Source organism: Dendrobates tinctorius, unplaced genomic scaffold, assembly GCF_039654945.1.
Source record: "Dendrobates tinctorius isolate UK_male_01 unplaced genomic scaffold, ASM3965494v1 ptg000224l, whole genome shotgun sequence".
NCBI classification, from domain to species: domain Eukaryota; kingdom Metazoa; phylum Chordata; class Amphibia; order Anura; family Dendrobatidae; genus Dendrobates; species Dendrobates tinctorius.
In genome coordinates, this window is record NW_027361891.1 from 12,777,983 (window position 1) to 12,803,861 (window position 25,879).

A 25,879-nucleotide genomic window follows, 5' to 3' on the forward strand; every position below is an offset into this window, starting at 1 on the left:
GCAGGTCTCTCTAATGCAGCTCGTAGAGCCCTGTGGCTAAAGTGTTGGCAGGGAGACATTCAGTCCAGGGCAAAGCTCTGTGCGATTCCATGTGAGGGCGAATATTTGTTCGGCGCTGTCCTAGACGAGCTGCTTGAGAAGGCGGGGGACGACAAGAAAAAATTCCCAAACCTTTCGTCTGCGTCCTACCGTCGTCCATTTGGTAGAAGGAGATTCGGCCAGGGGAGAAGGCGCAACTCTTCACCTATTAGAGATCGCCCCAGATGGGAAGACAGAAGGAGAAGAGGTACGGGCTATATGTTCACACGCTCGTCGAGAGATCAAAAGAGACCAAATCAATGACTAGCAATTCCCGTGGGGGGTAGACTGTCATCTTTCTTCCCGGCATGGACACAGATTACAAATAGTGACTGGGTGCGCAAGGTAATATCCACCGGGCTTAGATTGGAGTTTACCCAGGTCCCGTGGGACACCTTTAAACTAACCCCTTTAAGATCTTCTCCTCTCGAACAGGCGGCTTTAGAAGCGGAAGTCTTGAGCCTATGCCATAAAAATGTCCTGGTAGAGGTTCCAGAAGCTGAAAGAGGAAGAGGGTTCTACTCTCCCCTGTTTCTAGTCCAGAAACCTGATAAGACATTCAGAACGATTATAAACCTTCGTTTCCTTAACAGGTTTTTGATTAATCGTACATTTAAGATGGAGTCCATTAATACAACAATAAAAATATTGTTTAAAGGTTGTTTTATGGCAGTCATAGATCTGAAAGATGCGTACTATCATGTACCTATCCATACAGACTTCCAGCAGTTCCTGAGAGTGGCGGTTTCAGTAGGTAGCACAGTGCGTCATTATCAGTATAGAGCCCTTCCCTTTGGTCTCTCAGCAGCACCTAGGGTATTTACAAAGATAGTGGCCGAGGTTATGGCTCATTTACGGGAGGTTGACGTCTTAATCATCCCATATTTAGATGATTTCTTGATTGTGGGAAAATCGGTGGGTCATTGTAGATCCCAGATAGAAAAAGCTAAAACCAGATTAGAAAACCTCGGATGGATTTTAAACTACGAGAAATCCCGACTCCAGCCCTTAAAAATACAGAAGTTTCTAGGCTTATTACTAAATTCAGAAACTCAGCAGTGCCTGCTGCCACTAGATAAATTGCAAAAGATACAGGAGCAGGTTCTTCGGGCAATTGATAATCCGTCTATGACCCTCAGACAGGCCATGTCCCTGTTAGGCTCTCTAACGTCATGCATCCCAGCAGTCAGGTGGGCACAATTCCATACTAGAGCCCTTCAGAACGACGTCCTGGTTAATAGCAGGGCCTTAGAAGGCTCCTTACAAGGTCGAGTGTTGCTAAGCCCCTCAGCTGTTACATCGCTTAGATGGTGGCTCGATAGCGAGAACCTAGCATCAGGGGTGCCCTGGATAACACAGATAACCCGCATTATAACCACAGACGCTAGTTCCTTCGGTTGGGGATCCCCATATGGGGGACATAGTGGTACAGGGACATTGGGGGTCTGATTCTGAAATCTCATCCAACCAGAGAGAGCTATTGGCGATAGAACGGGCAGTCAAGAAACTCATTATGTACCTACAGGGCCATCACGTGAGGATACACTCGGACAACCAGGTAGCGGTAGCATATGTCAACCACCAAGGTGGAACCCGCTCCAGCGCTCTGATGCAGATAACAGAACGGCTCCTTCAGATAGCAGAGAAATTTTCTATCTTTAACCGCACTCCACATCAGCGGAAAGGACAACGTAAGAGCAGACTTTCTAAGCCGCAAGGCTCTAAGGCAAGGAGAATGGGCTTTGAACAAAGATATTTACCACCAGATTGTCCGCAGATGGGGTCAGCCAGAGGTAGACCTCTTTGCCACCAGAGAAAACAGAAAAGAAAAATCGTTCTGCTCTCTGAACCCCAGGGAAAATCCCCTGGCGGTGGATGCCCTCCTGATAAGATGGGACTTTTCTCTGGCATACGCCTTCCCGCCATTAAATCTTCTTCCTCTGGTAGTCAGGAAGATCAGAGAGGATCGGGCAAAAGTCATACTAATTGCCCCCTTTTGGCCCAGGAGGACCTGGTTCGCATGGTTGAGGACCATGTCGGTATGCGATCCTTGGGTACTGCCGAACCTTCCGGATCTCCTCTACCAGGGGCCAATCAGCCACCCACAAGTAGCAGGACTTCATTTGACGGCGTGGTGTTTGAAAGGCCACTGTTAAAGGATAGAGGGTTCTCCAAGAACTTAATTGACACCCTCCTAAAGAGCAGAAAATTAACTACCACTAACATCTATGCTAGGACCTGGAAACGATTCCTGTCCACCTTTCACTTTGACGTCAGAGACGGAATTCCCACGAAACATATTCTGGAATTTCTCCAGAAAGGTTTCGAATTGGGTCTCTCCACAAGTACGTTAAAAATACAGGTTTCAGCCTTAGGAGCCCTGTTTGCAGGTGATATTGCAAAAAATTATTGGGTAGCAAGGTTCATCAGAGCAGCGGCCAGATCGAGACCTATACACAAAGACAGATGTGTGCCGTGGGACTTAAACTTAGTCCTTACAGCCATGACGGAAAGTCCGTTTGAACCTTTAGTTTCTGCCTCACTAAAGGTTATATCTCTTAAGACAGCTCACGTAGGGTGAGCGACATACAGGCACTTTCCAGATTGCCCCCTTACACAGAGTTCTTGCAAGATAGAGTAATCCTAAGGCCAGATCCAGCATACCTTCCCAAGGTAGCAACACAATTCCACAGGACACAAGAGATAGTTCTGCCTTCCTTCCTTCCTAATCCAACCAACCCTAAAGAGCAAAAACTTCAGGCATTAGATATTAGGAGATGCTTACTTACATATTTAGCAGCCACGGATCCTTGGAAGAAGGAGAACGCATTATTCCTATCCTTCCAAGGTCCCAGGAAAGGATACAGAGTATCAAAACGCACGTTAGCAAGGTGGATTAGGGAGGCTATCTCTCTTGCCTACACAGCAGGTGGCGGCCCGGCTCCACAGAATCTGAGGGCGCATTCCACTCGGGCCATGGCATCATCCTGGGCAGAAAGATATGGAGTATCTATTGATCAGATATGTAAGGCGGCCACCTGGTCATCTCCTTCCACCTTTTTTAACCACTATCGGTTAGACATGGGTGCCTCCTCAGACCTCACCTTCGGGCTAAGGGTGCTGCAGGCTGTAGTCCCTCCCTAAGTTAGTTTACATCTCTGTAATTCTCTCGTGGTGCTGTCATGGGAGTCCGAATAAAGTATTAAGTTACGTACCGGTAACGGTATTTTTCGGAAGCCCATGACAGCACCCTTAGTTCCCTCCCTTGTTCACGTATAACGGTGCACTCCTTTAGAAGATTGTTCATAAAATTACCTTATGTGGGAGATGGTGTAAAATAATTCTGGTAAATAGGGTAGATAGGTTGTATATATTATATGTTGTGTACTAACCATGGTAGCCTCTCAAGCTCTGTAATCCAACTGATGCGTGGGAGAGGTGCCGCCCTTTTGTATCTGTAGGTTTCCTGTTCCTATAGGGCGGATCCCCTCTCTCGTGGTGCTGTCATGGGCTTCCGAAAAATACCGTTACCGGTACGTAACTTAATACTTTTTGGCACTTGCTTGTCTCGGGTCATGTAGGTGCCGCATTCAATTTTATCGCACCGTGATGTAGAAGCAGCAGCAAAAGTGGCCGAGTAGCCCTAGTCTTACTGATAAACCTTCCATTAGAGACAATACCTTGAGGTTCCCAACTCTATATGCAACACTCAAAGTTATGATGCATGATTAAAAGGATCATTTATAGTCACAGAAGAGACTAATACAAGAGAAAAATAAGATTACAAAGCGATTTAAAAAAACATGAAATAACCCATACGTAGCAGAAAAGGTTACACCCTTGGAATGACAAGGAGAAGTGATGTGCATTCATTTCCTTTTCATGAAAACAAATTATAAAGTAGGCGCAGAAGAAAAAAAATAGGAGAACGTTAGGTATATGACAGGTTAGCTATGAAACACACCTTCGAATAGCGCAAGCAACATGCCCGGATCAGTCGTTATACTTTGGGGATTCAGCCAGGGTATTAGAAATGGCTCCATGTTAACAATCCTGGAGGGGGCTGCAACAGTTGGGTCGTAGAAATTAGCAGGCAGGCTACCGAACTCCATGAGGTGAATGTAAGAAAGCCATGCTAAGCAGCGATCCTTGGGATGGAGGTGATCTGCGGTACTCTTCTCACAGGGGGACTTTAAAGCATTCTGTAAATCAAAAAATCTGATGTTAAAAGAGAACATTTTTCGGCTAATGAAAGGTTTTCGGCATATTTTACATATATAACCGCATGGGACATAGCTAGAAAAAGCGCCACTGTGCTTTGTTCCTAAAATCTAAAGATGAGAAATAACGGACCCTCATCACCCATCATGGCCAAGGTAAAGGAAACATGGTGTTAGAACAGCTTTAGGGAAAAGGGGATTACTTCAGAAGTACTTATAACTAAAATCATTAGATGATGTGTTTGTTAACGACCAAAATATCGATAATGCTTTCTGGAAAAAGTGTGTCCAGAATGTCTTAACGGGGCTGATATTGATATATACCCTAGCCATGGGATAGTTTGTCACTATCAGATCGGTAGGGGTCTTACAACCTGTAAACCCCCTCTAATCAGCTGTTACCAGCCCTGGCCAGATGTGAACAATACGCAGAGCGGAACAGCACAGCTTCTTACACGCTGTAGTGGCCGTCTCCAGGTACTGCCGGTCAGCTCCTAGTCACCTGAATAGTACAAGTCATCATCATCACGAGCCTGGGAAACGCAAAGTGTGCTCCATCTTCATTAAGTGTCCATAAGCCTTTTACATTCATCCCTTTGCAGGATGCATGGCAAACCACAGATGCGACCTGAGCTCAGAAATCTGGCAATAAAACACATTTTGGAGCTTGCCAAGACTCTATTTTTACAAAGCATGCCAAAAAAAAAACAAAACAGTTCACCTGTAAAATGGCAAGAGCGTTCTGCAGCCTCCCAGTGAACAGGTTCACATGTACACGGTACAATAATACTTCAAGACACTGCAGTGACAGCAGCTCAGATTCCTGCCCGGCTTCTACCTGCTGCACCAGATACTGTAACGTACGGCTGCAGATTTGGTCCTTTCCATCAAAGGAGTTCTCCAAAGTAAGGAACTGCAGAGAGACAATAATACACATCCATCACAAGCACATAAGAGAAGTTTCATCCTAAACACATCACCACTAGGAAGCTTAGTGATTCATTCACTTAAAGAGCAACAATCGCTTTCAATTATATTTCATAAATCAATAGCACACATGAAAATAAACATTATGATCTCTCTTATCAGAGAAATCTGCTTCCCTCCCCGCCAGGACGGATTTTCATTCTTAAAATGGACACTTCACAGGTAAAATCCAGATTCAGTGATGATGACGGATTGTTACAATACGGAGATAGGAGATGAATATCACCTTTGTGGCAACCTTAAATCCTATTTAAGAAAGGGTGCCACACAATAGTATATCCTTAGAAAATACAATTTTTATGGAACAATACATACAAGAAAAAATAAAAAGAAGGTGCTAAACCAATCAAAAAGAGAGACCCATTAGTTATGAGAGCACAACACTTCAGCGTTCACCAAAAGCATTTGTATATGGCATAATAATCATTGCACTACATGGAAAGCAACACAAACTAAACTGTCCACTATTGCGACAATCAATAAACCACCCTCAGGTATATCTGTCAGTCAGGACAACTGCGCATTACACCAGTACATAACCCCTATAGGTGCCACATGCTTGGTTGTGTAGCAATACCATGTAAACATATGCTCGCCATTGCTACGTATTGCAAGCTGGTGGTGCCATGGGGCATAAGGGACGTCCAGGAGGCACCACAAGCTTGCGGTACGTAGCAATGGCGAGCATATGTATACATGGTATTGCTACACAACCAAGCATGTGGCACCTATAGGGGTTATGTACTGGGGTAATGCGCATTTGTCCTGACTGACTAATTAGATATACCTGAGGGTGGTTTATTGATTGTCGCAATAGTAGACAGTTTAGTTCGTGTTGCTTTCCCTGTACTGCAAAGATTATTATGCCATATACAAATGCTTTTGGCGAACGCTGAAGTTTTGTGCTCCCATAACTAATGGGTCTCTTTTTGATTGGTCTAGCACCTTTTTATTTTTTCTTGTATGTATTGTTCAATAAAAATTGTATTTTCTAAGGATATACCACTGTGTGGCACCCTTTCTTAAATAGAATTTAAGGTTACCACAAAGGTGATATTGTTGTTTCGTGGTATGTCACCCTTTTTGGGGGTTTAAAATTGAATTGGGCGTTTTTTGTGAGGATGATGAGATAGGAGATGGCAGTTACTATTGACAAGATTCTATGTAGAGGAGAAGGACAGAGGAGCTAGAGGAAGAGCTCCACCCTCCTACTCACATCTATGGACTCCTATTAGCAACAAACGTCATCTATGGAGACAGGAGGAGGGTGGAGCTCTTCTTCTAGTCCATGTGTGCCTTAGTAAAGGGGGCTCACGCCGTATACAGGACCGCTGTGTGGGGGCTCACACTGTATATAGTGGTGCTGTGTGGGGGCTCACACTGTATATAGTGGTGCTGTGTGGGGGCTCACACTGTATATAACACGGCTGTGTGGGGGCTCACACTGTATATAACACGGCTGTGTGGGGGCTCACACTGTATATAACACGGCTGTGTGGGGGCTCACACTGTATATAACACGGCTGTGTGGGGGCTCACACTGTATATAGGGGGTTCTGAGTGGGGGCTTGTCACGTACCCACTTCTAGCACATGACTTGGGGTTGCGCCTGCAAGGGTTAATCTATCTCCCCTCACTCAGTCCAGCATTCAACCTCTGTTCTATGTTGCAATGGGAGCATAAGTCACACCCCGACACAGACCACACACTCCATTTCAAACACTGCCACCAGTCACCGAATACATGTGCGATGAGTCCCAGAAATATTACTACTACTGTCTGCCAATCACCAGGGTCACACACTTTAAGGCTATGGATTCTTTAGAGCATACAAGGTTCAAACTTAAAGTTTTAAGATTTAATACAAAGTACAGTGCTTACGATATAAAAATATGGAAATAAAAAGTTACATACAAATATGCAAAACAGTGAATAAAAAGGATAAAATAACAAATACCAACAACGTTTCCATCTGAAGTTATTCTCTTTCCTGAGGGAGAAGAAGCAAATTTATGGCACACATCAGCCTTCCAGGCTGCCCCCACATGTGAACATCTTTCTTTGTGTAAAGGCCTAATTTATAGATTTGACACGGAGATCAGATTTCTAGACCAGCCTCTCATAATATTCTAATTGCTGGTTTGTGACTGGACCATTGCGACTACCAATGGATACATTTTTTTTCCTCCGAAAACCCTGTGTTACAGATACAGTATGAGCCCCCCACTCATCCCCCATATACCGTGTGAGCCCCCACTCAGCACCCTTATATACCGTGTGAGCCCCCACTCAGCACCCTTATATACCGTGTGAGCCCCCACTCAGCACCCATATATATGCCGTGAGCCCCCACTCAGCACCCTTATATGCCGTGTGAGCCCCCATAAAGTTCAGCAACCTTATATACCGTATGAGCCCCCACTCAGCAACCTTATATACAGTGTGAGCCCCCAGTCAGAACCCCTATATACCGTATGAGCCCTGTAGTAAAATATGTTATATATATGGATGTATGACCAGAAGTAATTAACATCTGTTCGAGGCTGCAGCTCTTCACAAAGTTCCCAACATATGTTATCCTGAGAAAGGCAGTATCCTGTCTCCAGTCTCCCCAGGGGGCCTTGCTGAGAACACATTTCACACCTTCTGACTCTAAGAGAGATGCCAATTGCAGCTTGACACCATTTATCTATGAGAAAGGTTACACAAAGACTTTTCAGAGAAAAATAATGTATTCATTAGTTGAGTCACCATGGTCCAGTCAAAAACCAACAATTAGAATATTAATATGAAACAGGTCCCTAAAATGGCGGTTTCTGAGTGCCAGCGGCTTTCGCAAATATATCTCATTCACAGGGTATATAAAACACCCAGCTTATTATTTAAAATGGGACTTAGGCCCAATACACAATGTGTTAGGTGTGGGCAGGATGATGCCCACTTGATGCATGTTATGTGGGAGTGCGGGCACATTGGGGATTTCTGGAGGCAGACCCTGGGACTCATAGCCCAAGTATACCATATCACAATACGACCGTCACCTCGTCTATGTTTGTTGAATTTGTGGGAGGAGGGGGTTGACCCGGACTCTGCAGTGGCCCTGGGAATAGCACGCATCCTGTATCAGGCAAGAAAGATACTTGCATATCATTGGTTGGATCCTATGCCACCAACATTGTCAGAGCTTAAAAATAAACTAAATAATGTCATCAGATTGGAAAGGGGGGCTTATTTAAAAAGAAATGCATTAAGAAAGTTTTACAAAATTTGGCAGCCATGGATGGAGTCACCGGGTCTCCCCTCGGGCGCACTGGTACGGGATGCGATGTTGGACCAGTTGCTGTTGTGCTTGCGATGAGGGGATGCTTGGGGGGTGAAAATAAAGTCTAGTGCCCTTTGTGGCGAAGTAGATTTTGAGTGGCGCGGTGGGAGGGAGCTGGGGTGGATTGGACCTGATATCCGTGGGGGGCGGGGGGGGGGGGCGAAATATGATGCGGAGTGGCGCGGCTGGCGGGGATGGTTTTCCCGCTGAAATGAGGCACTGATGTATAATTTTGATTTTTGTTTATTTGTGGAGCCATGTTGTTTATAGGCTCAATTTTATGCAAATATCTGTGTTTTGAGATTTCTTCTTTTTATTTATTCTTACACAGGAAGAGTTTTACCCTTTAAATAATATTTGCTCTCAATGTAAATTTTACTAGCTATATAAGATGTCATATTCTTTCTGTATTGATTCCTGAATGTTTAATAAAAAAGATCTGATTCAAAAAAGAATATTAATATGAGAGGCTGGTCTAGAAATCTGATCTCCATGTCAAATCTATAAATTAGGCCTTTACACAAATAAAGATGTTCACATGTGGGGGCAGCCTTGAAGGCTGATGTGTGCCATAAATTTGCTTCTCCTCCCTCAGGAAACAGAATAACTGCAGATGGAAACGTTGTAGGTGATTTATGCTCCCATTGCAGCATAGGACAGAGGTTGAATGCTGGACGGAGACAGGGACCCAGGGGGTTGATCTCCTTTTTAAACACCCAGTTACTAAGCAGGTGATACTCATCATCACCATTGTTGGTTGAGGACAAAAGGACAATACCCTCAATATCAGAGAAGGATTGAAGCTAGGCCTTGACCTCCCGACAATATGTTTCATCGGCAATTTTTTAACAAGCAAGTCCAAATGTATACAGTCCATCAATGCTACTGGACACCTAGTAGGTCACATAAAATGGGTATATACCAATGCAGACTTCCAAAAGGTGTGGGGAGGAGACAGCAGATTTTATACACCTGGCTGAATATTGCCTTTCTATTGCAGACTTTTGGAAAGAGGTCATAGCTATCCTCATCGAGATCATACAATCTCCTGTACCATTCTGCCCTAAGGGGTGTTTATAAGGATTCCTTGATGAGGAGACCTGGCCTCACTACCCTCACACTCTTCTCAGGGAAATATTGATTTTGGCTAGCAAGGCTATCGCCATGATATGGATTTAAGGAAGACCCCCACAAATTTCACACTGGGTCAATATGGTAAATACGGTATATAAAAATAGACATGGTCCTGAAAAATTTGATAAGGTATGGAAACCTTAGTTTGATTCTCCAGTGACTCACATTAGTCTCCAGGTGATGAGGAGTATTCCCTCATGAGAAAGTACGTGATATTTGGGGCCTAACATGGGTGTCTTATGGTTTTGGGTAAAAGATTAGACCCATGGTATGATAAGGGCAAGAATTAAGTTCACCCTATTGGTTCGGCCCTCCACAACAGTCATGGTCTCTTGCGGCCCCTCAGGAAAATTAATTGCCTACCCCTGCGCTTAAGTGTTGTCAGAGATGGGTACATTACAATCTATACACAAAAAAACCCATTACATTTGACATTGGCCATCATACCCAGCTATATGCAAAAATGAGTATGTACTTGCACATACACTCTTGAGAAGGTGATTTTTTAGGCCCATTCACTCGTGAGATTAAATGCTGATGTTGGGCAAGAGGGCCTGGCTTAAAATATCTGATCTAATTAATCCGAGGGCTTTTTATGCTGATGTCACTACCGCTAAGAGTGAATGGAGCAACAAAATATAGGCAATTTTTATATTCCTTGCCCAGTATTAGAGAGCCGCTGTGATCGAACCGCTCTCGCAGACCAGAATCTTTACCAGATCTCTTGTGGCACTGATGGCATTCTACAACTGTGCCACAGTCATAGTAACAATGGTGTTTAGTGAGATCCATACAACCAATGTGACTATGCAGACTACATGGCTGTGTGCCTGCAATGAATGGAGGGCTTTGCTTTCCACACTTTTGGATACATCATATGTACAAGTAATACTTACTGTCCACCAAGTATGAAATGAAGGTGCATACTCTACAGCAATTTCACACATTTCTTGGATTTCTTCTCTAGATCCTCTTTGGGAGAATAATTTGAGGTAGTGGCTCCAGATCTCAGGATTGTCTCTATTGTGCTCCAGTGCACGAGATAACACATTTAATGCCGAATCCAAGCACTCGGATGAAGTCCTTCAGATAAAATCATAATTCATTTATTGATCCAGATCACTTATGAGCGCTTCCAAGAAATGACCCAACTAGCAAAAGAAGGTTATACCTTGAACTCTCAAGACACAAAAATGACATAGGCTCCCATTTTCTCTTTCCTGTAAAGCAGAATATACCCATAATATATGCCAATGTAAAGAGGCTCTATAGGCTCTCTATAGAGCGGTATACATTTTGTTGGATGCCTCTGTATCGCGCTGTGCCAGAAGTCCACCCTTGCTACATTACATAGCCAGATAGGAAAAAAAGCAGACTGTCAAAGATGTGTTTGCAGTTGAAAGCTTGATAAGTCCCTGGCAAGAGAGAAGAACCTAACACACTTTAGTAATTTAGCAAGCCTGAAAATTAGGATAGCGCAATATCTACTCCACTTGGGAAAAGGCATGACTTTTGGCTGTGTCTAGTGTTACTGATAATATGACAACCAATCAGATAAGAACGCAGCAGAAAGTTCCAAACCTAAATCTAATAATCCAAAGAATAAAAGGTTTCTATAGGAGAACTGCAGGTTGAGCGTCAGAAAAATGACAATTCTATAATATTAATGGCTTCAATAGATGCTGGAGTGATCCAACTATGTGCACTTGGCTTTGTAAATGTGCTAGCAGACAAGTCATTTCTTACGTCAGCCAATGTCTGCAGTCCTATGACAGTCTGCAAACACAATTCCTCACAAGTCATTATAATGTCCTGGCATCAGCTCAGTGAGGACTAATACAGAGGAACCACATGGCTAGTAAATGAAAATGGACCATTTGAAGCACTCATGTACTATGACATGGTAGAATTTTTATTTTGGCTTAAAGGGAACCTGTCAGCAGGATTGTGCACAGTAACCTACAGACAGTGTCAGGTTGGCGCCGTTATACCGATTAACATGATACCTTGGGTTGACGAAATCCGTCTTGTGGTTGTTTACTCATTTTCAGTTTTTGTTAATGATATGCTTGCATGCTTTGGGGTGGGCATGTGTGTGTGTGGGGGGGGGGGTCTTCATGCGGTGCTGATTACACATTCATCTGTATGGCTTCTGACAGGTCACTGATGTGCTCCTAGTTTACTAACTGCATAGATTATTGTGTGAAGAAAAAAAAAAATTTTTCAGCAAAATGGCACCGGTAGCCACGCCTACGCAGTAGCATTTATCACATTCCGATAGCTGCTACTGCGCAGGCACTACCACCATATTACTAGAGGGGGAAAAAATGGCTCCACAAAAATGGCTCATCTATTGGCAATAGATGCTACTGGGCAGGCACCGCCGAGATGCCATTTTGATGAAGCCAAATTTTTTTTTTCTAGCAAAATGGAGCCAGCGCCTGAGCAGAAGCATCTATTACGTTCTGATAGCTTCTACTGTCAGGTGACGCCAGCTCCATATTGAAGATATACATTTCTCATCATAATACTATATGACTAAATCATAAATGAATAAATGCATATTATCTATTGTATCATGCCACAGAGCAGGCGCCATTCTGATGAATGTTAATTTTTCTCCCACACAATAAGAAATGCAGTATGTAAATTAGAGGGCAGGTCACAGTCAGAAGCCATAGACATGAATATGTAAGGCCTGTTTCACCCATCTGTTTGTCACCATCAGTCAAAATCCACCGTTTTGCAAAAAAAAACTGATCCGCCATTTTTGTTGGCGGATCCGTTTTTTTCCCCGTTGACTTGCATTAGCGGCGGATTTTGACTGACGGTCGTCCGTTGCATCCGTATTTCTGCGGATCCACCAAAATTTTGGCGTCCGCTGACATCACTGGTCGGACAATGCAACTTTTTTTGTGAGCCGGATCCGCATTTTTGCTTCTTGCTACATATTTAACCCTAAATCCAATCTGGCCGCTGGAGAACTCACTCTCTCTCCGTCTGATTGCCCGATCTCGCCCGATCTCTCCTCGCCGCCAGTCACCGCGAGATTGCCCGATCTCTCCTCGTCGCCCGTCACCGCAAGATTGCCCGATCTCTCCTCGCCGCCAGTCACCACGAGATTGCCCGATCTCTCCTCGCCGCCAGTCACCGCGACATTACCCGATCTCTCCTCGCCGCCAGTCACCGCGAGATTGCCCGATCTCAAAGATGCCCGCGCCGATCGAGGCCCGCACTCGTTCATGGAGGTACTCTTCCAATCCTGCGATATCTTAAAAGAACCGTGGTCACTTTAATTCACGGCGCTTTCCTCCTTCCACGGATCCGTAGTCCACTGTCATCCGATCTTCGCTGAATGGCGACGGATCTGTTTTTTCCCCCTTTAGAGGATTTCAGCTGACCGCCGACTACGGATGTGTGAAAGAGGCCTAAGCAGAGCACCATATAAAGCACCAAAATCTCATTAACTGAAAATAGGGATTTTTGTATGTATTCACCGTAAAATCCTTTTCTCCGAGCCAATCATTGGAGGACACAGGACCATGGGTGTTATGCTGCTTGCCACTAGGAGGACATTAAGTGAACACAGAAAAAATTAACTCCTCCTCTGCAGTATACACCCTCTCGCTGGCTGAGATTTTCCCAGTTCGATGAAAAAGCAGTAGGAGTATTAAACAAAGAATAATAAACTATGTCAAAACCTAAGAATGAGACAAGCCAATAGGCTAACAGGGTGGGTGCTGTCCCCCCCAATGATTGGCTCGGAGAAAAGGATTTTACGGTCAGTACACACAAAAATCCCTATTTCTCCTACGCCTCAATGGGGGACACAGGACCAAGGGACACCCTAAAGCAGTCCCTGGGTGTGGAGCAACAACTAATATCCCATGTACCACTGGCTTACCACTGTGGTACTGCCGACTGCAGAACGCGCCTGCCAAGAGTTGCATCTGCAGAGGCCTGAGAGTGAATTTGGTAGTGTTTTGTAAAAGTATGCAAGTTGGACCAAGTCGCAGCCTTGCAGACCTGTTCTGCTGACGCCTGGTGCCCAATTGCCCAAGATGTAGTGTGGCCTTTGAGGTGGCTAGACCCTTCCTATGCCCCTCTGGAAGCACGAACAGGGCATCTGACTTGCGGAAGGGAGCCGTCCGTGAGATGTACCGTCTAAGAGCCCTAACCACATCCAGGGTGTGGAAGGCCTTCTCGATACGATGGACTGGTGCCGGACAGAATGAAGGCAAAACAATCTCCTCATGGAGATGAAAAGACATGACTTTGAGCAGAAAAGACGGGGATGTCCTCAAAACTGTCTTGTCCTGATGAAAATTCAGGAACAGAGGACGGCTTGACAGGGGGCCGCCATCTTCGAAACTGGTCTGATTGATGTACTTGCCACTAGGAACACCACCTTCCAAGAAAGAAAGGTTAGTGATATGTCCTGCAGTGGTTCGAAAGGGGCTTCCTGTAAGGCTCCGATGACCAAGTTAAGATCCCATGATTCCAACGGCCTTTAATAAGGAGGCGCCACTTGGGAAACTCCCTGAATGAACGTCTTCACCTGTAATCTGGTGGCAATCTTGCGTTGGAACAGAACTGATAAGGCTGAAACTTGTCCTTTGAGCGAGCTAAGCGTGAGACCTGACTAATCCAGATTGCAGGAATTCCAATATGGAAGGAATGGAGAACACCAGAGGTGATCGTCCATGGCCCTTGCACCACGAGGTTTTCCAGGTGCGGTGATAAATGCGCATGGATGCAGGCTTCCTAGCACTAATCATGGTGGAGATCACCTCGTGAGAGAATCTAGCTTGTGCTAAAATCCAGGATTCAACGGCCACGCCGTCAAAGACAGGGCCCCGGAGTTCTGGTGGAAAATCGGGCCCTGTGAGAGTAGATCCATGCGATCTGGAAGTCGCCAGGGAACGTCGGCGACAAGTTGGACTAGTTCTGCGTACCATGCCTGGCGCGGCCAGTCCGGCGCGACTAGGATCACTGGTACCCCCTCTGCTCGGATTTTCTTGATGACCCTTGGAAGCAAGGGAATAGGGGGAAAAATGTACAGGAGTCAAAACCGTTGCGACGGCAGAACTAGGGTGTCTGCTCCGATGGTGCATGGATCGGGCAATGAACCGGGGAACCTTGTTGTTTAGTCTCGAGGCCATGAGATCTACATCCGGAGTCCCCCAGCGACAGCAAATCTGCTGAAAGACTTCCGGATGAAGAGACAACTCTCCCGAGGCAAGGCCCTGCCGACTGAGAAAATCCACTGCCCAATTTTCTACCCCCGGATGTGGAGCGCCGAGATGGGCGAATGGTTGGTCTCGGCCCAACGGAGGAGGTGACTCACTTCGTGCATGGCCATCCTGCGGCAGGTACCCCCCCTGACGGTTGTCGGATTGGATCCTGATGGGGTGACCTGCGAGGAGATGGTGGAAACTCAGCAAGGCTAGCCTGATCACTCGTATCTCCAAGATGTTGATAGGGAGACTTGACTCTTGAATGAACCAACGACCCGGTGTCGTGTGGTGGCGGAAAACCGCACCCCAGCCAAGAAGACTGGCGTCGGTGGACACCACCAACCAACGTTGATTCAGGGAGGATTTCAGTGTCCACCACCTGAGGGTCTGTCTGACCCGCAGGGACAGATGGAACCGACGGTCTAGGGAGAACGGGTTCTTGTCCCAAGCCAACAACAGCGCAAGTTGCAAAGGGCAGAGATGGAAATGTGAGAATGGGACCGCTTCTATCGCTGCTACCATCTTTCTGAGAATCCCCATGCTGAAACAAATGGATTAAGAACTGGTCGGGAAAGGCTCCGTGCTCCCTGTTGGAAGGCTCGGGCCTTTTCTGGAAGGAGAATGACCAACCCGCGGGAAGTGTCCAGGATCATCCCCAAGAAGGAAAACCGCTGAGCAAGTGCTGGAGAAGACATTCCGAAGTTTATTTTCCAGCCCAGGCAAGAAAGTGTATTCTCTGTGATACCTACGGATTCCTTGCAGGCTGGAAGGGATGGACCTTTGATCAGCAGGTCGTCCAGATACAGAAGTACCACAACTCCAGGAGCGTGAAGAATGGCCATGACAGCCGCCATGACTTTGGTAAAAACTCTGGGGGCACTGGCGAGTCCGAAAGGCAAGGCAATGAACTGGAAATGTTCCTCGCGAATTGCGAAACGCAGGAACTGCTGGTGGAAAAATTGGGATGTGAAGGTAAGCATCCTTGAAATTGATGGATGCTAGGAACTCTCCTCTTTCCATGGAGGCGACGACTGAACGGAGAGATTCCATTCTGAATCGCTGTACCCTGACAAACTGGATTAACAGCTTGAGGTCCAGTATAGGGCCGCATTGTTCTGTCCCTTCTACGGAACCACAAAGGATTGAGTAACAAAACCCTTGAACCTTTCGTCTTGAGGGACCTGAATACTGACTTCGTCCCTTTGTAGCGCGCACGTACGGCGTGAAGGAAAGCTGTTGTCTTTGTTTTGGGGAGGTGGAGACCAGAAAAAACGTGTCGGTGGGAGGTAAGAAAACTATTTTGTATCCGGAGAACACCAGCTCTCTGACCCACTCGTGGACTACCGCGAGCCAGACCTGACGGAAGGAAAGTAGACTACCGCCTACTTTGTCGGAGTCCGCCGGATACCGCAACAAGTCATTCTGTAGAGCAGGGTTCCCCAACTCCAGTCCTCAAGGCCCACCAACAGATCATGTTTTCAGGATTTCCTTAGTATTGCTCAGGTAATAACTGCTTCACCTGTGCAATACAAAGGAAATCCTGAAAACATGACCAGTTGGTGGGCCTTGAGGACTAGAGTTGGGGAACCCTGGTGTAGAGGATCTATGGGATCTGGCTCCCTTAGTTCCAGATGCCCTTGCGGTTAGGTCTGTATGAGATCTGAGAATCTCCGTCTCCACGTTGGGTCCGACCTGATCCACAAGAGAAGGTTGTGGACGACCAACTGGAATTGTTGCGAAAAGGCCGAAAAAGTCGGTTGTTGATTCCGAAACGGCAGGACGGGCCTTTGTTGGGGAAGGAATTTACTCTTCCCCACGGTAGCGTCAGAAATGAGCTGATCCAGTTTCTCTCCAAATAGGCGACCGGTTTGATAAGGCAGAGAAGTCAACGATCTTTTGGAAGCGGAATCTGCTCGCCAGTCACAGAGCCATAGGGCCCTTCTAATGGAAACTGCATTTGCTGCTGCCTGTTCAGCGCAATTAGCGGCATTTAAAGAAGCGTTAACTACAATGTCTCCTGCGTGAACAATCTGACTGGCGACGCTGGCTGCCTCCGGGAGAAGATTGCTATCTTGAATGGCTGTGACTAACACCTCTGTCCAGGTGGCCATAGCCTTAGCCACCCAAGTCACCACGAAAGATGGAAAGAGCACCGCCCCTGAAGCCTCAAAAACTGAGCGAGCAAGGTAGTCAATTTGACGGTCAGAGGGGTTTTTGACTGAAGAACCGTCAGAAACGGATAGGAGCGTTTTGGAAGCAAGAAGCGATATAGGAGGATCCACTGAAGGGGATTTTAACAAATCCTTCATTAGATCTGGAGCAAAAGGGTATTTAGACTCAATAGGCTTTTGACCCGAGAACAGTTTATCTGGCCAGTCCATGTGTCTCTGGACAATGCCCTTAAACTCACGATGGCAGGCAAATACCTTGTGCACAGGTTTAGTCTTCTTAAAGGATACAACGTGTTCCGAAGCGGAAATATTTTCCTCGTCCAACCTCAGAATCCTGTTAAGTGACTCTATAAGAGAATCAAGCGATTCCTGGTCATTCGGGGGGTCCTGAGTTAATGACGTATCGGACTCATTCAGAGTCATGTTCGCTGCGAACGTTAGGAGAGGGAGAACGAGAGACAGAACTCGTAGATGCCGAAGCGCGAGCGTGACCAGTGGACGTGTCATAGGTCCGCTTTCTAGAAACCTGACCATGTCTTGACAGATTACGGCCCCTGCTGGTGGACGGTTCCCAGCCGTCGCCAGAGCCCTCCACAGTCAGCAAAGCCACGTTCTGACTTAACCCCTTAACGACCGGTGTTATTTTCGTTTTTGTTTTTCGCTCCCTTTCTTCCCAGAGCCATAACTTTTTTTATTTATCTGTCAATATGGCCATGTGAGGTCTTATTTTTTGCGGGACAAGTTGTACTTTTGAACAGCCCACTCAGGGGGACTAAACTCAGAGGGCACGGTGGCAGAGGCGGCAGATGTCGTTTGAGCACAGGCCGGGTCGCAATCCATGCATAATGGAGTAGTTTGAGCACTGGGTAAGGCAGTCTTGCAAGTGGCACAAGAGGTAAAGAACGCAGTGTGTTTTTTGCTGGCCCTGTTGGCTTCCTGAGATTGAGACATCGTGCCCCCATGGGGTTACAGGCAGAGTCTGGGCTGCAGATAAAGACGTGTAATCGTGCAGAGAAGGGGTTAAGCTTCTTCTTAAGGCAGATGCAGCTTACCCAAGGTCCTGATACTGTGTCCCCAGGAGAGATATTGGTGGCCCTGCAGCGTCACTTGGCACTGTCAGTCAGTGCACTCCCCCCACAGCCGTCATAGAGCAGGCTTGAAGAAAAGATATGGCCCCCGACACTAACAGGGCGCTTCTCGTTCAGAGCGAGAAGCGCCAGGGATATGGGCAGCGGCCCCAACGGTGGACGGCGCCATGTAAATTGCAGCCTAGTTCGGCTGAAGAGCCGGGGACTTAATTTCTGAGCCTGCCAGCTCTGAGCGCCGACTGAAAACAAAAAAGAGGGACCGCGACAGGGCTCCGATATACCGCCGCTGGCACTAGGTCAGTGCTTCTCCCAGGGACCAGGACCCGACCCCGTACCTCCGTAGCATGTGCTCACGCAGGGTTGCGCTGTCCGGGACTCGGCAGCAAGATCTCATCCTCCCGGACAATGTAGCAGAGCCGGAGGAGTTCTTAAAGGGGTACACCTCGATCCATCCTCCCTATAGACAGGGGAATGGATTGGCCATGGGATTGAAGCAGGCCATCAGGTGGGGTCTCTGCCATGTGAGACGCTCCGTGTGATTGCCCTTTGTCACTGTGGAGAAATCGGAACCGTAAAGGAACCGTCACCCCAGTCGTCGCAGGAGAGGGTACGGGGAGGTATACTCCGCGTTCTCGCCTGTTGTTGGTTCGGGGGAGAGCGGACCCTTGAAAGGAATCAGTCGTCCCCTTCACTCCGTTAATTAAAAAATAAAAATTTATAGAAAAAAATTCAAAAAATTGAAAATAAAAACTTTGGGGTCTGAAGCCAGACCCAAGTGCCTCCTACAGACACTAAGCAAAAACTGGGGAAATCTCAGCCAGTGAGAGGATGTATACTGCAGAGGAGGAGTAAATTTTTTCTGTGTTCACTTAGCGTCCTCCTAGTGGCAAGCAGACTAACACCCATGGTCCTGTGTCCCCCAATGAGGCGTAGGAGAAATAAAGATTACATAACCACAAGACGAATTTCATCACCAGGTATCATTGTAAGGAGTATAACGGAGCCGATCTGACACTGCCTGTAGGTTACTGTGCGCAATGCTGCTGATGGATTCAATTTAAAAGGGCTTCCCACATTTGAACATTTTCTACTTAATAGGGTTCCACAAAAAAAATAAACAGAACTTTACTTACCAACTCATGCTCCAGAGCAGTTTCTCTGCCATTACTTCTGGTTTCTGCTGGCAGGCTACAGTGGTAATGTCACATCTACAGTAAGTATGACCGCAAAAGCCAATCAATGGGGCTCAGCAGCTTGTGCAATCTACACTAGCTGAGTCAATAAGCCTAGTGATTGGCTGCAGCGGTCATGTTCACTGTAATCTTCATGTCACCACTGTAGCTTGCTAACAAGTCTTTAAAAGCCATCACTGAAACGTGAAGGCAAGCAAAGCCATTTCTTTTTCTTAAAGGGAACCTGTAACCAGATTTTCCCAAATGTAAAGTACAGCTAGCACCTTTCAGCTAAGTACTGTAGTCTGCATGCGTGGGGAAAGCCAAAGAGCACTGACGACCTGTAAGTGAATCCGGTGCATGCACGTCATAGTGCTTTACTCTGCTCTCGGCATGCCAGAAAGAAGTGCACCTGTGCAGGAGCGTGATGGGGGACGTGTAATCCACATGAAGCAAGGAAGGAGGATGGTGATCATAAGAGAGGAAGCGCCAGATGAAGACCAGCAACACCCATCAGACTGGACCGCTGTGTAGGAGAGTACAATAAAAGGTCTTTTTTGTTATTTGCAGATCGGACTGGGAGTATATTAATAGCATTCTAGCTTGTAATAACAGAGGGCTGGAAGATGTTGGCGGTACTTCATATGGGGAAAACCTAGTGAACAGTTCTCTAAGTACCTGGCTGGTATGGGCTAAAAAAGTGTAATTGTGGGAAAACTTCTTTATTACACTTGTCACACTTTTGTATGCAAAAATGGCCTGCAAACAATTTACAATAGTGAATCCATGACAAAGATAATCTGTAACACAACAGACTATTCAGAATAAATCCTTCAATGCAGCTTCAAGAAACACATGTATGATACATATATACAGTTAAAACCAGAAGTTTACATACACTATATAAAAAGACACATATGCATGTTTTTCTCAATATCTGACATGAAATCAGAATAAACCTTTCCCGCTTTAGGTCAATTAGGATTATTAGTATTTGCAAAATGCCGGAATAATGAGAATGTTTTAAGGCATTTTTATTACTGCAAAGTAAAAAGTTTACATACATTTCATTAGTATTTGGTGCCATTGCCCTTAAAGTGAATGACTTGGGTCAAACGTTTGGGATATCCTTCCACAAGCTTCTCACAATGGTTGGACAGAATTTGGGCCCATTACTCCTGACAAAACTGGTGCAACTGATCCAGGTTTGGAGGTCGCCTTGCTCACACCTACCTGTTCAGCTTTGCCCATAAATTTTCAATAGGATTGAGATCAGGCCACTACAAAACACTGACTTTGTTATCTTTAAGCCGCTTACCTTTTTTACAGTATGCTTCTAGCCATTGTCCATTTGGAATTAAACAAATAAAGTAGCAATCTGTAGCACTATAGCATGCAAACATGAAATCCGAAAATTTCGTTCAGTTTTCAGATTTCATGTTTGCATGCTATAGTGCTACAGATTGCTACTTTATTTGTTTAGCTGTACATGGAGATCATTACTCTTAGTAAGCATGTGTTCACACCTAATTTCTGTTTGGAAATGGCGGTCTGTCTTTTGATAATTGTTCATTTGTTAGACCCATTTCCGTCCAAGCTTTAACTTCCTGGCTGATGTTTTGAGATGGTGCTTCAGTATTGCCACAATCTTTTCTCATGATGCCATTCTCATGGGTTCATATGCACATGTCAGACCAAAATTCATTCATCTCTGGGACACAGAACCCGTGTCCATCCTGAGCAGTATGATGTCTGGACATTTCCATCTTGTTTGTACTTGCATATAATTGTTTGTACAGATGAACAAGGAACCTTCAGGTATCTTGAAATTGTACCCAAGGATGAGCCAGACTTAAGCAAGTCCACAATTCTCTTCCTGATATCTTGGCTGATTTCTTGAGACTTTCCCATGACGCTACACAAAGAAGGAGTGTGTTTCAGGTGTGCATTAAAATACATCCACAGGTGTGTCTGTAACTCTGATGTTGACAAAAAAAAAAAACCTATCAGAAGCTTCCAAACCTGACATCATCATACATTGCATTGCGAAAGTATTCGACCCCCTGGAAGTTTTCAACCTTTTCCCACATATCAGGCTTCAAACAAAGATACCAAATGTAAATTTTTGGTGAAGAATCAACAAGTGAAACACAATTGTGAAGTTGAACAAAATTTATTGGTTATTTAAAATTTTTGTGGAAATACAAAAACTGAAAAGTGGGGCATGCAATATTATTCGGCTCCTTTAACTTAATACATTGTTGCTCCACCTTTTGCTGCGATTACAGCTGCAAGTCGCTTGGGATATGTCTCTATCAGTTTTGTACATCGAGAGACTGAAATTCTTGCCCATTCTTCCTTTGCAAACAGCTCGAGCTCAGTGAGGTTGGATGGAGATCGTTTGTGAACAGCAGTTTTCAGCTCTTTCCACAGATTCTCAATTGGATTCAAATCTGGACTTTGACTTGGCCATTCTAACACCTGGATAGGTTTATTTGTGAACCATTCCATTGTAGATTTTCCTTTATGTTTGGGATCATTGTCTTGTTGGAAGACAAATCTCCATCCCAGTCTCAGGTCTTTTGCAGACTCCAACAGGTTTTCTTCAAGAATGGCCCTGTATTTGGCTCCATTCATCTTCCCATCAATTTTAATCATTTTCCCTGTCCCTGCTGAAGAAAAGCAGGCCCAAACCATGATGCTGCCACCACCATGTTTGATAGTGGGGATGGTGTGTTCATGGTGATGAGCTGTGTTGCTTTTAGGCAAAACATATCGTTTGGAATTGTTGCCAAAAAGGTCGATTTTGGTTTCATCTGACCAGAGCACCTTCTTCCATGTCTGATGTGTCTCCCAGGTGGCTTGTTGCAAACTTTAAAAGACACACTTTATGGATATCTTTGAGAAACAGCTTTCTTCTTGCCACTGTTCCATAGAGGCCAGATTTGTGCAGTGTATGGCTGATTGTTGTCCTATGGACAGACTGTCCCACCTCAGCTGTAGATCTCTGCAGTTCATCCAGAGTGATCATGGGCCTCTTGGCTGCATCTCTGATCAATCTTCTCCTTGTTTGAGATGAAAGTTTAGAGGGACGGCCAAGTCTTGGTAGATTTGCAGTGGTACAATACTCCTTCCATTTCAATATGATCGCTTGCACAGTGCTCCTTGGGATGTTTAAAGTTTTGGAAACCATTTTGTATCCAAATCCGGCTTTAAACTTCTCCACAACAGTATCACGGACCTGCCTGCTGTGTTCCTTGGTCTTCATGATGCTCACTGTGCTTCAAACAGAACCCTGAGACTAACACAGAGCAGATACATTTATACAGAGACTTGATTACACACAGGTGGATTATATTTATCATCATTAGTCATTTAGGACAACAGTGGATCATTCAGAGATCCACAATGAACTTCTGGAGTGAGTTTACTGCACTGAAAGTAAAGGGGCCGAATAATATTGCACGCCCCACTTTTCAGTTTTTGACTTTCCACAAATATTTAAAATAACCAATAAATTTCGTTCAACTTCATAATTGTGTTCCACTTGTTCTTGATTCTACAACAAAAAATTTACATTTGGTATCTTTGCTTGAAGCATGATGATATGTGGGAAAAGGTTAAAAAGATCCAGGGAGCCAAATACTTTCTCAATGCACTGTATGTGCAGTCCAGAATTCTTTAAAGGCATAGTAATCTTAGTGTATGTAAACTTCTGACTTTACAGTAAGTAATAAAAATGCCTTAAAACCTTCTCTTGCTCTTATTCTGGCATTTGGAAAATATTATGGTAATCCTAATTGATCCAACACAGGAAAGGTTTATTCTGATTTCATGTCAGATATTGAGAAAAACATGCATGCGTGTATTTATATCGTGTATGTAAACTTCTGGTTTCAACTGTAGTAGTGAAATATAAATACACTGCTCATAAAAATAAAGGGAACACTAAAATACTGCATCCTAGATATTACAAAATGAAATATTCCAGTTGCAAATCTTTATTCATTACATAATGGGATGTGTTGAGAACCATAAAACATAAAAATGTTCAACGTAAACCAAACTTAATATCCCATGGAGATATTAATTTCGAATGACACTCAAAATCAAAGTGGAAAATCAAATTACAGACTGATCCAACTTCAGTGGAAATGCCTCAAGACAAGGAAATTATGCTGAGTAGCGTGTGTGGCCTCCACGTGCCTGTATGACCTCCCTACAACACCTGGGCATGGTACTGATGAGGTGGCGGATGTTCTCCTGAGGGATCTCCTCCCAGACCTGGACAAAAGCATCCGCCAACTCCTGGATAGTCTGTGGTGTAACGTGATGTTGGCGGATGGAGGGAGACATGATGTCCCAGATGTGCTCAATAGGATTCAGGTCTGGGGAATGGGCAGGCCAGTCCATAGCTTCAATGACTTCATCTTGCAGGAACTGCTGACACTCCAGCCACATGAGGTCTGGCATTGTCCTGCATTAGGAGGAACCCAAGGGAAACCGCACCAGCACTTGATCTCATCTCGGTACCTAATGGCAGTCAGGCTACCTCTGGGGAGCACATGGAGGGCTGGTGCCGCCCTCCAAAGAAATGCCACCCCACACCATTACTGACCCACTGCCAAATCGGTCATGCTGAAGGATGTTGTAGGCAGATCGCTCTCCACGGCATCTCCAGACTCTCATGTCTATCACATGTGCTCAGTGTGAACCTGCTTTCATCTGTGAAGAGCACAGGGCACCAGTGGTGAATTTGCCAATCCTGGTGTTCTGTGGCAAATGCCAAACGTCCTGCACGGTGTTGGGCTGTGAGCACAACCCCCATCTGTGGACGTCGGGCCCTCAGACCATCCTCATGGAGTCGGTTTCTAACCGTTTGTGCAGACATATGCACATTTGTGGCCTGCTGGAGGTCATTTTGCAGGGCTCTGCTAGTGCTCCTCCTGTTCCTCCTTGCACAAAGGCTGAGGTAGCGGTCATGCTGCTGGGTTGTTGCCCTTCTACAGCCCCCTCCATGTCTCATGGTGTACTGGCCTGTCTCCTGGTAGCGCCTCCAGCCTCTAGACACTATGCTGACAGACACAGCAAGCCACGTTGCCGCAGCTCGCATTGATGTGCCATCCTGGATGAGCTACGCTACCTGAGCCACTTGTTTGGGTTGTAGAGTCCGTCTCATGCTACCACAAGTGTGACAGCACAATCAACATTCAAAAGTGACCAAAACATCAGCCAGAAAGCATTGGTGCTCCTTTACTGAGGGTGTCTTGATAATTGCCAATAATTTCCATCTGTTGTCTATTCCATTTGCACAACAGCATGTGAAATTGATTGTCAATCAGTGCAGCTTCCTAAGTGGACAGTTTGATTTCACAGAAGTTTGATTTACTTGGAGTTATATTCTGTTGTTTAAGTGTTCCCTTTATTTTTTTGAGCAGTGTTTATATTTAAAACAGTTATAACAAAGTATGTTCTACAAGACAAGATTAGCAAAATATACTTTTGACACAAAAAGGCAACGTACCCCTCATTTTGGCTTAAGCACCTATATGTTAGCTTAATCCAGAGCTGTATATCTTTAGGGTTTTCAAGGACACTAGCTTCCAGGTTGGAAATGTCATCGGTTTCATTTGTGAAATATCTAACATCATCTGAAGTGACGACAGCATCATAGATGGGAACCTTTGCCTTAGTTTCTGTGAGTCGTGCTGTAAAATACATTAAAAAAAAAAAAAAAATTCAGAATCAGAAAAACTGGCCAACGATTAGTGGCTTTTTGTGAAGTTTGTGCGCACATAAGGGGCAATGGTATACCGCGACTTACAGCTACTAGCCGCACCACTGCTTATTGCTTTAGAAGAATCGTCTTCATCACTGCTACTGACTGACAATGGCTTCTTCCAATACATGGGTTTCCATTTTCGCTTCTCCTTATAGGTGGTGTGAGGCGGCTCTGAGATACAAAAGTCACACTTTTATAAAGGCACAGAGCCAATACCAGTAACAAGGGAGGTAAGAGATGAAAAGTTAAGGTATTTCACTACTAACAAAGAACATAACACCAAATGCAAACGAAGGAAAAATAGATGACATTTCTATTATGCAAACCCATCTATTTACATACATAACCGTGTAAGTGGATTACGATACAAAATCGACTGAAGTATTTTCCAGTAAGCCAGCTCCGGGCCCACTTGGCCACTCTTCGGCGTCTACTTTCCCAGGGTTCAAGACTCAGCACGAAGCTCCGTAGAATTACATTGAGACAACAATTCCCGGTCCACATAAACCCCTGCGTCATCTCACTAGTCTGTTGTCAGCTGACGTGGGCCAGAAGAGAACTGGAGCGGAACTGGAAACTGGGAAGACTGCAATCGGTATGTATTTTAAAACACACCTACACATCATTACCTAGTTAATTAAGGAATTATGGAGTAAAACTTTTCATATCAAACCTTACTCCATACATA

The 25,879-nt window shown here is 45.2% G+C and overlaps 1 protein-coding gene across 2 annotated transcripts in view; it reads right to left on the reverse strand.

The window, feature by feature from the left end:
* Positions 1–25,879, reverse strand: part of ZFC3H1 (zinc finger C3H1-type containing) — a 106,199-nt gene that overhangs the window by 25,367 nt on the left and 54,953 nt on the right. For both annotated transcript variants that reach the window (XM_073555530.1, XM_073555531.1), the window contains exons 20-24: positions 25,234–25,362; positions 24,934–25,117; positions 10,638–10,824; positions 5,020–5,211; positions 4,043–4,280 (exon numbers count right to left, since the gene is read on the reverse strand). In XM_073555530.1, coding sequence (XP_073411631.1) covers positions 4,043–4,280; positions 5,020–5,211; positions 10,638–10,824; positions 24,934–25,117; positions 25,234–25,362 — 930 coding nt within the window. The remainder of the gene's footprint in view (positions 1–4,042; positions 4,281–5,019; positions 5,212–10,637; positions 10,825–24,933; positions 25,118–25,233; positions 25,363–25,879) is intronic.